A 14,232-nucleotide genomic window follows, 5' to 3' on the forward strand; every position below is an offset into this window, starting at 1 on the left:
GACACATGGAATAGATCTGAATTGTCCTGGTCATTCTAGTAACCCATCCTACATCTGACAGCCAGAGTGAATGAGAACAACCAAGACCAGAAAAAAATTCTCATTCTCAGTCATGCATCCACAGACTTATGAGCTAAATATATATTTATTGTTATAAGCTACTGAGCTTTTGTGTTGTTATTCAGCAATCTTTTGACAATGGATAACTGATAATCTGAATCTCTCAAAGTCTCATGTTTTTGGTAAAACAAAATCTAACCCAAAGAAACAAAACATGAAAATATAGCATGGGTATAAGAACTAAATGAAACATGAATTCTAAAATACCAATAAAATAACTACCCAATCTTACCTTTAATAGGCTTTCCTAGGGGAAAAAAAAAAAGGCCTGGAGGAACCATGATCATTCTTGGCATGTTGTTTTGTGCAAGACCCAAGGAAAGCTAGGAGGCTGTACAGTTATCTCCCTTGATGTAATTCTAAACTATACAACCTACTACCTCAACCTGGGAGCATGCAGTCACAATGGCTGGAAAGCTACCATTTCTTAAGCAATGAAATTACAAGTTAGTCTTATAATTGTTCTTCGTGCTCTCACTTATTTGGGCCACTCACAAGAGACCATCAAAGGGCTCAACGGTAAAGAAAATAACACAAGAACCTTGGCACGAGATTGCTGTGCAGACAGGAAGGAAGGAAATACTTGAGATCAATCTTTTTAAAATTATTTGTGCATGAAAATTATAGAAAGATTATATAATGGTTATTGTTCTGATCACTCTAACATTCTCTGGTATCTGTTAATAGAACAATGAAAGTAGACCAATATTTAAACTCACATCTTTGGAGAGAAAATGGGGAAGACAAACGTGAAACTGAAAAACCAGAATCTCTAAAGGGTCAGTAGACAAAAGCAAATAGTTTAAGCCAAAATATGGTGAGAAGATACAGAAAAAAGGACAATGAACAAATTAGAGATAAACAAATAATACAGAAGTTATGATAAATATTTATTCAATAGTATTTATCAGGTATATCATGTAATTGACATATTTATAAGGTATCAATTTTCCAAACTAGACTACTTTAGCACTTTTTCACAAAGATCCCTAACAGTTTTTTTTTCTTTTAACAATGTATAAAAATGCGGACTTTATTTTTCCCTTATAAGGAATAAATTTCCCTGGTTGTACTTTTCATTTTAAAACTGGATCTTTTCTTTACCTTCAGGCCCAGTTCAGTGCTGGAGCTGATAGACTCACCAGGCTGGTGAGGTCCCGTCTCTTTATGTTCCCATATTTGGTCGTGTTTGTATTTTCCAAATGAGGACTACACTGGGGCCATCTCGCCTCATTGCTTAGGTGGACTCTGGTTTTGCTTGGTAAAGGTTGTTCCTCAAAGGAGTTGGGCCTAACCTACACAGTTGGAGGAGGATCTGTGTGGGCACACAGGGATCAAAGAGTGATAATTCTATGGTGACAATCAAACACTGAAGTTAGCGTTACTCAATTAATTTGGCAAAGGATTGTTTCTCCAATTTTTCCAACCCTATTCCCTCATACTGACATCAAGGAGGTAAAAGCTGCTTTTTTGAGGAGGCTGCCTCTCTTGAATCAATGCTACCTGGTTTTGGGGAAAGACTAGGAACTTACTTTTACCAAGCAAACTCCCATTCATCCTTCAAGCCTCAATTTAAAGAGTTCTTTCTCTATCTCATGATTTCATACACACATTTCAAACGTAGGCATACACCATTACATTATCACTTCTCTGTCTCCTTCACTAGACCTGGAGCTCTTTGAAGATGAGGTTGCACTCCTCACCTTTGCAAATCTAGTGCCACCTGTATGCCTACTACCTGCCACATAGTAGGGACTTCAAAACATGTTCATGAAAACAAAAATGTATGAACGAATGGATTAAGTGAGAGTATAAAGGAACCTAAAGTTAAGGGCTAGGTGATTTTTTATTTTATGTCAGGTTCCCTGTTCTTCCACTTACACTGCAACTGCGATCACAGGAAGGTGGATTTGCCATCAAGATTCCAGAGTGGGGGAAAGTGCAGAATAACTGTATTCAACCTGGCAAACATGCCTTAAGTCCTGGATCTCCTATAGAAATTCAAGAAGTAACTCTGAGTCCTCTGCCTCTAGATCCTAACTTATGCATATAATTTAACATCCACTGGGACATGAAAAGAAAATAGAATTCATTTTCTTTCCTTTGAATGTGAATTTCCTTCATTTTCCTTGTACTGACTGATCATTTGCCTGATCCTATAAACACAGCTAGGATATAACTCTTATAAATGGGAAACAAGGCAGTGGAAGGGCAGGTGAGAGATTGAAAAAGAAGATACAACAAAGAGAGGGTGAGTTTCAGTGTACTAGAATGCTAGTATATTCATCTAAATGTATAGCTTACAGAGCTGTTAAATATTTGGAAATGGAAACATTCATCCTTCTCCATGTACATTCTTCTTCTAGGGGTCAAAGATAAAAAGATGTTGCTCTTAGAATACTAATGGTTTTCAACGCCCTGCTCTTTTGGTTGTGTGAATTTCCTTGTTTATTTACACTGATTTTAGCCCATTATCATGTATTAGTGCAATTATGGCTCATTACATAATTAGTGTAAATATTTGTAGGCATGTAATAACAACATGCAATTATGATATGGGATGATGTCATAAAAGTCTTATTGAAAAGAAAAGGAAAAAATAAAATAAGTAGCATTTATAGGAGAACAGTAGTTACATATCTTTAGGTATAGAGAATCTATTGTACTCCTTAACTTTAAAAAATACACTTTAAAGGTTTTCTGAATACATACAGACTCTCAGACTACTGAGGTTTTAAGCGCTACCAGCAGCAATCTTCTCAAATGAAGGGAGAATGAATCTTGAACAATGTCTGAGATTATGGAAAAGCAGGGACTCCCCACTAGTAAACATATTCTGTATTGATTTGGTGTTTGGAAGTTGGACAAATGTTATGATTAAAATACGTGATTCATTACAGTATGTGTCAATATGGCTGACAAGCGTTTGTGCAGAGGGACTCCTGACCAGACAATCAGCTTTTTGGTGTCAGTAATATCTTCACCCTCTAGCAAAGTACTCAACACAAAGCATTCATAAAGCATTCATAAAGGTTTGTTGAGTGAATATATCTTATAAATTGTCTAGCCATCTAGTTACACTGAAATAAAAAAGTGGCTTTATTCCAACTCATAGTTTACTGAGCAACATGTTAGGTGTTAATGTGTGTGTGTGTGTATGTGTGTATGCGTGTATGTGTGTATGTGTGTATGTGTGTATGTGTATATGTGTGTATGCGTGTATGTGTGTGTATGTGTGTGTGTGTGTATGTGTGTGTGTTCAGTCTCTTAGTCCTCATGTCCAACTCTTTGCAACCCCCTGGACTATTGCCTGCCAGGCTCCTCTGACCATGGAATTTTCCAGGCAAGAATACTGGGCTGAGTTGCTACTTCCTACTCCATTAGGTGTTAATAAATCTTTGCGAATTTGGAAGAGTCATTCATACTGAATTCTTTGTAAAATTTCATCACTATTACAGATATAAGGAACTTTTAAAATCTCAATTAGAGACGCTGGGTGACATTTGATGGGGTTAAATAGTATAGCGGACAAAGATCCAGAGCACATAATAAATGCCGAGGAGTGATTGGTAAGTACACTGAAAAATAAGAAATCATATTAACTTAAAATTCAAAGTTAACTCTGTCCTATAAATATCATTGTCTTCCCATGAAGAGAAATCCATTTATTAATTTAGAAATGCAAATAAGAAACCCTTTCAAAATTAAACATCAGTTCCCCTACTCTCCCCAAACTCTGGTGCTGAAGGGTGAATTGCTTTATCAAATACAATTCTTGGAATAATAGTTTTTTCTGTTAAAAAAAATCTAAACTGTATCCTGGTGGTATAGCTTCAAGAATATATTTTGATAATGAGAATTTGAGAATTTTAATAGAAAAAGTTCATTTTATACCCATTTTCTCTATACCCGCATGCAGCAATGACTACTGAATATATATTTTAGACTCTAAAATTTAGAGTCTTTCTGAGGAAAACCTGAAGTTATTTTACTTTCTGCAGTTTCCTGTAAAATATCTAGTCCACTCTGAGCAAGTCCCAAGGGAATAATTAATAGCTACAGAACCATTCATTCATGAACACAGAAGAAGGGAAAAATACTGAATTTCATCATCCTGTAAAATATTTAATATCCTGTTTCTTATGGCCAGTGTCCAGGGGCTTTGGGCTTTCCACTAGAATATTTTCTAGCCAGGTGAATCAAAGAATCATATCCTAGGCCTTTTAGAAACTTTGAAAAGATGGACTACTTTGCATAATCTTTATTCTTAGGGTGATGGGTTTTTAAAACCCCCTTAAAGAAATGACCTGATAGTCACCGACTGTGACTGTATGTCACAGTCTTAACATTGTTCCTATAGAGGGAATTTAGACTGCTCAGCATCCCCTGGATTCATGAATGTACTACTGGTCCCCCTGGTAGCACATTTAATAGTATGTTAAAAGGATGAAGTGTAGAGATGTGATTTTGCCTTTATAAAACCTAAGCATTTATTCAGGGAAGGTTCAGGCTTAATTTGCACCATTCTAAGTCAACCGCTTCAAAGAGGCATGTAAAACCAACCAAATAGATTGTTTGCTTATGGGTAGATAAAGGCCTTGGGCAAACAATTATACATGCTACACACCAATGGGGACAGACTTTTTCTTCGGGATGTAATGTTCCATCATTCTAGAATAAAACTCTGATTTCTTGCCAAGCTGGAAGTTGAGATCTACAAGCCTTCCTCAATGCTTTGCAGAGCAAACACAAAGGAAACACATACAGACAACACCCTCGGGATGTAGCATCTGCAGAGCTTGGTATTCTTTAAACAATGTCCATCTATATCTGGGCCTTCCTAATTCTGACATATAAAATTTCATTTGATAGAAGAAAGAGCTCTATCTACCCCTGAGCTGTGCGGCTCTTAGGAGAAGACAGCATTTAGTGAAAAAAAAAAAAAAGCATCCATTTGAATGTCAAACTTTTTGCTGATGCTAACTCAGTAACTAACTACTTCATATTGACTATTTTTGTTAAACGAGGCTTAACCTATAGATATATATAGATATATATATATATCTATATCTTAAGGGGATTCTTGGTGCTATGTTTGACCAAAAGGGAATGCAAAAGTTTTGGAGTCATCCAAATCTAATCAACTTTTCACCCTGGGTTCTGTTTACAGACTCTTCAGCTCACATTGTTGGAATGAGACAAATATAGCCAGTTTTGCTCTGATCTGGAGTCAGTTTGGCTTTCCAATCCTGGCACAATGGTGACATTTAAGAGGCAAGGGGATAGAATTATTTTCATTCCAGCCTTTTAAACATGGTGAAGAGTTATAAAACAGCTCTGGACAAATATGAGGCTGGACCTAAATGGGCCATTTCTTTTTTATAAAAAATTCTTTTTCTTACATGGTCAGTCCAGAAGTATAAATAGTTAGGCACATCCATTCCCCTCGTTAATTTTATTTTTAAAGATAAAGACTGATTTGATGGCACTTAGAGCACAATGGGAGAGGAAGAACTGCTGTAAGGTAGAACCCAAACCAGGGTGAAACAGGTCTTGTACACATGTCTCTGTCACTTTCCAAAAAAGATCATGACAGCTTTGAAAGCAATTAGGCAGGCTCACAGAAAACAAAACAAACCCTTATATATGTGTCTACTCACAACTCAACAGTAAATTGTCTGAGCCACCCCAGTTCCTGCTGCCTTGCCTGCAAGCCCAGGTTCTTTGTTTGACAGCTTGAGAGGAGTTTTGAAGAGAGAAGGGCCTGAGGGTAAACCTAGAGACTGATCACTGAAGAGCCTCATCCATTTCGGGACTAAAGGTCTCCTTCCTCCTCATTGGCTCCGCTTTCCACGTCTACCCCTCATAGCAGAAGCTAAGGGAAAGGGAGGCAGAATCAAGGAAATGGGAGGGATTTGGATGGCAGACAAGCAGAGCCCGTGGTCTGTGAGATCGCCCACAGACACATACCTATAGACACAAGCTTGTGTGGACTATCACCACAAGTTCGGATCTACGGGTTTGTGGCAACAGGCCTTAGTATCTTCTCTCGTGTGGGGGTCTGACATGTCTGAAAATGAAATGTTAACATCGTTAGTCCAACCAAAGACTCTGCCATTCCATCGTTTCACGCCCGAAGTGGAAAGACTTCGTCCTGCTCTTAAAAGGGCAAAAGTCGAGCAGCATCTTCTGTGTTCCCCCCCATACGCTTCTCTCCCTTTTCACTTTCCCCCACAGACACAATGGGCTTTGGGGTCAATCTCATCATTTCACTGTTTCATATTACAGAAGACTCATTCATTCAGACCTTAACACACAAACTGAACATAGTGACATATGGATGGTAAAACAGCAGAATAAAGAAAAGTCTTTCAATTATGGGGAGAGAAAAAGAGAAACATAGGCGAGCCCAAATGCAAGTTCATTCTTTTAAATACCTGTAATTACATGAAAAAAGAGACGGTGAAATTTTCCTTTCCTATGTGCTTTCCAGAAAACAGTAATAGTAAACTAGCAAGCACCGCCAACAGGCTTGTAAGTATTTTCTGAAACTTATGCGAGGAGATGTCCAGTTCTATTAATTTGGAAGATTCCTCTTCAGGAAAAGCTTATATTTCACTTTCACCCCACCCCCATTATTGGTCCAAACACCAACACTGAGCAAGTTTAGGCATACTTTATAAAATCCGAACCAGAAAAGAAATTGTATAGTGGCTCCCTGCATAACTGTTCCAGGTTGTGGGAATGAATATATTTCTAAGGACTTCTTATAAAAGGGTTTTGTCAGCATAACATTCTTTCTTCAAAACCAATGTTCTACAAGTAAGAATGGGGCAGCCCAGACAATGATCTTTCATTAATGACTCCTTTCATGAATTTTATTGAGGACATAGTCTTAAGCATGAGTATTTCAAGGACAAATGATGGAAAGCAAAATCACCTCTCTTCTGAGAAGTTGGGAAAAACATATGCCTCCATCTCTTTGTAGGACCTAAAAAGAGATCTTTTCAATTTTTGTCAGCAATATCTATAGATTTTGGTTCTCAAAGAAAAAAATAGAACTTTGCCTTGATATATGAACATTTATTCCTATCTCAAGAATGTAGGAGGCTCTCGTAATAACAAAAAAGACAGATGAATTTGGGAATTATTCAGAGAAAAGAAGAGGCCCCTAGGCACACAATTTAAAAGGTAAAAGCAGGAAACCAACAGTGGGTCAAACAGGGATGAAGAGGCAACCATTCATAGACACTTCGTTGTCTGCCTGTTTAATCGTGGTGGAGCCGCGGGCATGACTGTGAAGATTGCCAAGACGGAGAATTTAGTTGCAGCTCCGTGGCTTGACTTTTAGATCCAAAGAAACAACAATCCCAAGTGGAAGCAAGCAGGATCCAAACCAGTCACTTCAAAAATGGTTTGGACTTTCTGTTATTTTAAAATGTTCATTTCCTTTATAAAATAAAAGATTTTAAAATAAACGCCAAGCCTCTTATTTTCCTTTGATCTCCCTGACAAGGGCATGGGGCCAGAGGTATTTGAGGATGGGCACTTTGAACACCGCTGAGGATGGCTGGAACGGGTGTGACACTGGGGCTCTTATTAAAATAAAAAGGAATAGGCTTAGGCTCGCAAAGTGATGAGAACTAATTGTTATCATTTGTTAAAAATACAGCATGCAATACTCATCAGCGATGGATGAAGATCTGTCAAAGTATTACACTGAGTCATTCAAGAACTAATCACCTTTGTAAATGTTAGTTTCAATTGGGGGCCTCTGTCTTTTTTTTTTTTTTTGGAAAATATAGGACAGAAAAAAGTTATTCATTCTAAAGGCTTTGTAATGTTAACTTTCAAACAATCTAGAGTTTTACTTTTAAAAAGTAAAAGAGCAATCAGAAGATGCTTAGGTTGCAGAAAAAAAGAAAGTCAAATACCGATCTAGTAGAAGAATGGTTTATTTGGGAAGAGACATTTTCCTCCCAATATTAATTGAATACCTCCTTCAAGAACCTTCTTTGTGTTGAACAGAAAAATAAGGGCTCTTTTCAGAGCAAAGTTTGGCCTGCTTTCTTAAGCAAGATTCTGCAGGGCTCTCGGAGATAGTAACAATTAAGTTGGGAAATGCAGGCTAATAGTTAAAAACAATGGTAAATGCAGGGTAAGGTAATTCATCAAGTAAATATATCATTTGTGTTATTAAACATATTTAAGTGGCACAAAGTCCTTCAACGGCATGGAAAAGAATCTACTTATATCATGATAGCTGAGCTTAAATCTTTGTCACTGGACCTGTGTAAGCACAGTTTTATAAAATTCCAGACATATTAGATTACTCATCTAGGACTAAAGTTAAAACATCAACCGTTATGCAATTATTATGTTACAAAGCATCGATGATTACACAATTTTTAGAAGCCATATCTTCCAGGAATTCAAAGCATACACTAGGCTTTTTAGAAGCAATCTTCTAATACTTCTATTTCTAAGTACAATTACTGAAGATAGCCACAGAGTTTAAGAATGACACCTGATGGTTTCAAATGAGTTTTGCCTAAATTGTTGTCAAAAGAAATAATAAGCACTATTAAACAATAACTTTCAAAATATTTTTCTGAACTCCAGAGAATTGAACATTCTTTTCACTGAATATTCTAAAGCTGGTTACTATTGTCAGAAAAACAAAGCTTAAAATGCAGTTAACTTTCATAATTAAATCATTCAAGCATACTCTATAAACTTGTAATAACTTGAGGAAATGGAAGGTTTGGGAGAAATTTTAGAAAAATGTAGTTACCTGAAAAAAGGAACTTCTTATGAATCCTATTTTTTAAACCTGTTGCCATCTTGCTAGGCCAGCATCTTCAAACCATTCACCCGCGTCTGGAAAATAAAATTATTTTAAAAGGATCAAGATTCTTTGCTTGGTTTGTGGTTGGTTTCTTTTTGTCACCCAACTCTTTTACAAAGCTAAACTAGAATTAATGCCAAAATGAAAGTAAAAAGAACACCAAAGACTGAAATAAAAGTAACTCTAGAAAAACACTGGGCTGCGTTATGTTTTCTTCATTTCCAGAACTACACATGATAGAGAGGTTCTGCAAATAAGTCACTTTCATATTTTTCCTGGAATTTCCCTGGCTACCGATGAAGCTTGAGAACGATTTTACCAGAAAAATGATCAAATAGGAATGGGACGTCTCGGAACACTCCCAAATTCTGATGTTTTATACCAAACTGCTCATTTGCCTAAACATGATTAAGAGATAGCCTATCAATAATTAAGCATGGTTAAGGTATAATCAAGTTGGGCAATCATTACCTGGCACGAGGTAGCGTCACTGAGACATCATTTTAACTTTTTGATTCTGAAATGATTCAGGAGTCATTATTTCTCTCTGCTGATGGGGCCGCTAAAATAGACGTAAAGTATCTGACTGTGGTGGCTTCAGGAGTCTGTCCCCCTCCAGCCCAGCAGAATTCTTGGCTTCCATTCCAACAGTTTTTCATTGGCCAGGTTTTAGATGCAGGGTTTGCTTTTCCTTCATTGTTCCTTTACTAAAGGAAGGAAAACGCACTGAGCAGCTGCTTGTAAAAGGGAAAATGTACTTGAGTTTTGCCTGGCTGTGGACTTGAACACCAAATTCATGGTGATGTCAGCAGAATGACACCAACAGGAAGATTCCCTGCCCTCCACCCTCCTTCTGTTTAGGAGGGATCCCTCGTACAGAATCTCAGCAGATCTCCTTTGTCCTGGCGGAAAAGAGCAGTTCAGCTGAAAAGAAAGAGCAATTTCAACCTGTTATGAGAGAAAGAAAGAGAGGGAGGGGGGGAGAGAGGAAGGAGACAAAGAGAGAGAAAAAGAGAGAGAATTAGAAAGTGAGAGATGGAGAAAGAAGGAAGGAAGGGAGGGAGGGAGGAGGCAGAAAAAAAGAAAGGAGAGAGAATTAGAAAATGAGAGATGGAGAAAGAGGAAGAGAGGGAGAGAAGGAAGAGGAAGAAGCAGAAGGAGGAAGGGCAGGAGAAAGGCGGGGGGCGGGGGGGAGAAAGGTGAGGAGAGAGAGAGAGAAAGAGAGAGAGAGCTCAAGTCTACCCTTGGCATTAACTCAACATAACGAAGCAGGAGAGACAGCTACTCTTGGTCTGTCTCCCTGTGGCTTTCCAGTTCTCCTGATGTCTTTTCTCTCACCCTCTGCAGCCCTTTATAGAAAGATCCAATCACCTCAACAAAAGAGGTGCATCCAGCAAGTGCTGCTCCAAGAGTAATTCATGGGTGCCCCGCATCCCAGCATGTTTTCTCTACCTGCGATCTGGCCGCCAGGACACCAGCCTCCGTGGTGGGAGTACCCCACGCAGAGGCTTCCAGCACCCCGGCCAGCCAGCTTAGGTAGAAGGAATCCTTCTCTCCTCAGGAAAAACTGACCAGAAAAGGGGGGAGGAGACTGGCAAAGCAATGCCATGGTTTTCGCGTTCCTTTCAGGCAAAGGGAAAATTAGGAATTGCTATTTATAACCTTCCTACCAAACGCTCCCTGTATTAAAAAAAATGAATATTTTATGTACGATGCAAAATGAAAGTGTGGCTAGGTCGGCTAAGGAACAAAGACATGAAAAATGGCGTGATAGGATAAAATAGATCGGACTAAAACAAAAGATGCCCTCAGATTATTGGAGTAGTGGACTTTTTTGGCGGCAAGGGGGGGTATCATTTAAAAACGATCTTAAGCCCACTAAGTGTTCATTTACAACAGAGGTATAACAGGGACCAACTACTGAAGAGTGAGAAGTTGGAAGCAAATTTGCTTTTGACACACCCGAAGAAACAAAAGGGAGAGAGCCGGCCAGTAACAAGTTGTTTCGTGTGCAGCTGGCTGAGGAGAACGCTTTCACTTTTGAAAGCATTAAGTTTGCTCAGGATGGCAATTTCTCTTCCTCTTTAAAATGCAAGTAAGGATGCCAGCCTACAACTTCCTTTCTAGCTCTAGGTTAATAAAGCCAAAAGGCTTTCACAAGAATTAAAAATTTTAAAAACAGAGAAGACCCTGACTCTGGTATGGAAACATGAAGACATATTAAAAAAAAAAAAAATCAGATGTCTTTCATTTCTTGGGTATAAATGAATTATCTGCTGCACAAAGCTTTCTATATGCCAGGCTATTCTAACACACTTGCATGTTCAAAGCTATGTTTTGCTTTTGAGAAAGCAGACCACAATTGGATTAGAAAGTTACAAATTAATGGGGGTACAGGGCAGCTGGGGTTGGGGGTATGGAGACTGGAGTTTAGAGCGCTTGGATGCTTCAAGAAAGGAGATAGGCAATAGGTAAAGAGTCAGTGTTCCTTAGAACCTTGGCAGTAAAACAGGAGATTCTTGTTTTGGGAAAAGTACAAAAGCGCCTGGAACCTCCACAGTGATGCTTACAAAAAGAAGAGACCAGCAGACACAAGAAACTAAGTTTAACTGAAACAGGGACCTCTGCCTTACTCCAGGGCAGAGATGCCTCTAGGGGAGCCTCCAGCCCTCTCTCTGCGCCACACCCCAGGAGAGCTTCGTTTTTCTCATCCAGGGCTCTTCACATCTACTGATCCCCATGTTTCTCCCTTCTTTCAGAACAATAAAAATCAACCAAATAGAATAGGATTTTATACAGTCTCCATCAAATTAAAGTTTGGAAAGAAAAAAAAAATCTGCATCTATATTATCTCAACTTTCCCCCAAATCAATCTGGTTTTGCCTTCTGGCCCTTGATCTACCCCCCAACACACTCCTTCTCTCTCCTCCAAGCCTCTCTCTCTCTGCCCCCCTACCCTCCCTCCTTCTTCTGTCCCTCTCTCTCTTTCTCTATCTCTCACACAGATACATACACACACAGAGATACACACACACACACACACACACACACACACACTGCTGCCTGATCCAATCTGGTGCCTACTTAACAACAGAATGACAAGCAACATCTGTTTGTAAAAAAGCCAGAATCAAACCTTCATGGTTTTTTGGCTAGGATTCCTTTTTTTTTTTTCTTATTTCCCCTGACTCTAAAAGGAGAAGGGTCAAGAAGAAGAAATATGAAGATTTATATTCAACATTGGCTCCAACAAGGCAGCAATAGTACTGCCTGAGAGTTATTTCCAGGTAAAGCGCTTGTAGGGAAAAACCACTGCAGTATTTATGGTCGTCTCCCCTGAAGCAAGCCTGGGTCACATAAAATCCAACATATCAGATTCCTAAAAGGCAGGTTTTTTTTTTTCTTTCTCATAGCTTTATATTCATCTTCTAGTTAGAATTACAGGATCTTGTGCATGTGCGTGTGTGTGTGTGTGTTGGGAGGTGATGAAAGACAGAAAGGGAAATGAACAAGACAGAAAAATTTTTAAAAAATAGTTGAGATGGAAGGAGTGGTGCTGTTTCTCCCTTAGTTTACAACATGCTGGTGTGTAAACAGGCACATGTCCGTGAATGCCACACACGGGAGCAGGCACCAGGAGCGGGGCGCTGCGGCAGAAATCCGCACAGCTGTGGCCGTCAGAGACTGGTCCCATCCTTCCCCCACGGAGATGGAGACGAGAATTTCTGGAAAGCTACCAACAGTCCGCAGAGTCACAAAGCAGAGGATCAGAGCTACCTCGACGGGGGAGGGGAGCGGCGGGCAGGCGCTGCTGGTGAAGGAGAGAAAGGCTCTGCTCACCAACTCAAGGATTTCACCCTCAGGGAAGGGGAAGGGTGGGGGGGACTCAGAAGCTCCACTCCCCTTTCACTCAGGGTTTGGAAGAAACCCACACACATTAAGGGAAAAATAAATTCAGACAAGTTGCTAAGGAGACTTGTGTAAACTCCAAGCACAGACATATTTCTTGGCCTTTCCCCCTGCACTCCATCTTGTATTCTGATCACGCTGCTCTGCGGCAACGTTGCACCAACCTCCTGCATTAATCTTGGCCTTCGCCGTGCGCACTGGCAAAGCGCGCTGGTTGTATATATCATCATTTTTCAAGCTTAACAAGTGAAAAGGGTGCATGTGTGTGTGTGTGTGTGTGTGTGTGTGTGTGTGGGTGTGTGTGTGTGTGTGTGTGTGTGTGACTAGTTGGAGGGAGAGAGTGGGTGAGGGAACTCAATTTGGAATTTTAAAAACATAGGTGTTGAACAAAGAAGAGTATTTACACTGTGTGTTTTGGGGGCAGTGGGGAAAAGGGTAGGTAAAGCACCTAACTCTGGAAATTTCCCTCTGCCTGTGGTTTCCATCCTCTCCCCACTCAGCTGGCCCTCTCCCACTGCCCACTCCCATCTCCAGTTAAAAGCCTGTATCTCGTGGCAGAGGCAAGCAGTGCCTGCATCACTGCAGACACCCAGAAGGGGCCCTGGCTTCTGCAGGAAAGATGGCGTTCCCCAGCAGGGAACGCTGGCCCCTGCTTCCCTGCTCAGGAGGGCATCCCAGAGAGATCAGCTTTTTAAAAGCTAACTGGAACGATTCATGAAACCTCTAAACCAAGCCTGTTTAGATTCTAAACCAGTTAGCATTTCAGAGGACAGACTCTGGCTCAATACCCACGCTCTGGAGCAGAGACCTTCTCCCACCCAGAGTAACACATCTTCGGCAGCAGCCGATAGATGTCAACATTTGATTTAGGGGAAAATTAACATTTTCTTTCAGGACAGAGATGTTTGTACTGTTGAAGCCAATATTTTCCCTTCTCAGTCTACTGTATTAGAAATTCTAAAATCTTCTCTAGGACCTCGAAAGGGGAGAAAATAAATAGCCTAAATCATTGCTCAAGGTGCTAGGACACACCACAGTCAGGTCTGTGTGTCTGTGTGTGTGTGTGTGCCTGAGTGTGTGCCTATATGTGTGTGCCTGTGTGTGTGTGTCAGTCTGTGTGTGTGCCTGTGTGTGCATGCCTGTGTGTGTGTGTGTGTGTGTGTTCTGGTCTCACTGTCACGAGATTAGGAAGACACACACCAGAGAGTTGGAAGGGGGCATAGGTTGGACTCTTCCCAAATGAGAGAAATTCACAGCATCTGCCCACCAGCCAGAGAAAGGAGCCCCAGTAAGGGGCAACCAACCAGGTCTGCTGCTGCGTTCGTCACAATTCTCAGGAGAGACCATGGGACAAG

General features: G+C 40.1%; 1 protein-coding gene across 15 annotated transcripts in view; it reads right to left on the reverse strand.

The window, feature by feature from the left end:
* Positions 1 to 14,232, reverse strand: part of LOC122449730 — a 366,628-nt gene that overhangs the window by 54,287 nt on the left and 298,109 nt on the right. For 13 of the 15 annotated variants that reach the window (XR_006272003.1, XR_006272008.1, XR_006272007.1 and 10 more), the window contains one exon: positions 8,915 to 9,000. Coding sequence is in view for 3 of the 15 variants with exons in the window: in XM_043481673.1 (XP_043337608.1) it covers positions 8,915 to 8,963 (49 nt within the window). In the remaining 12 variants the exon portion in view is untranslated. Of the gene's footprint in view, positions 1 to 8,914; positions 9,001 to 9,439; positions 9,625 to 14,232 lie in introns of those variants that run through there. The other 2 variants (XM_043481675.1, XM_043481674.1) reach the window with 2 other exon arrangements.

This window comes from Cervus canadensis, chromosome 11, assembly GCF_019320065.1.
Source record: "Cervus canadensis isolate Bull #8, Minnesota chromosome 11, ASM1932006v1, whole genome shotgun sequence".
NCBI classification, from domain to species: domain Eukaryota; kingdom Metazoa; phylum Chordata; class Mammalia; order Artiodactyla; family Cervidae; genus Cervus; species Cervus canadensis.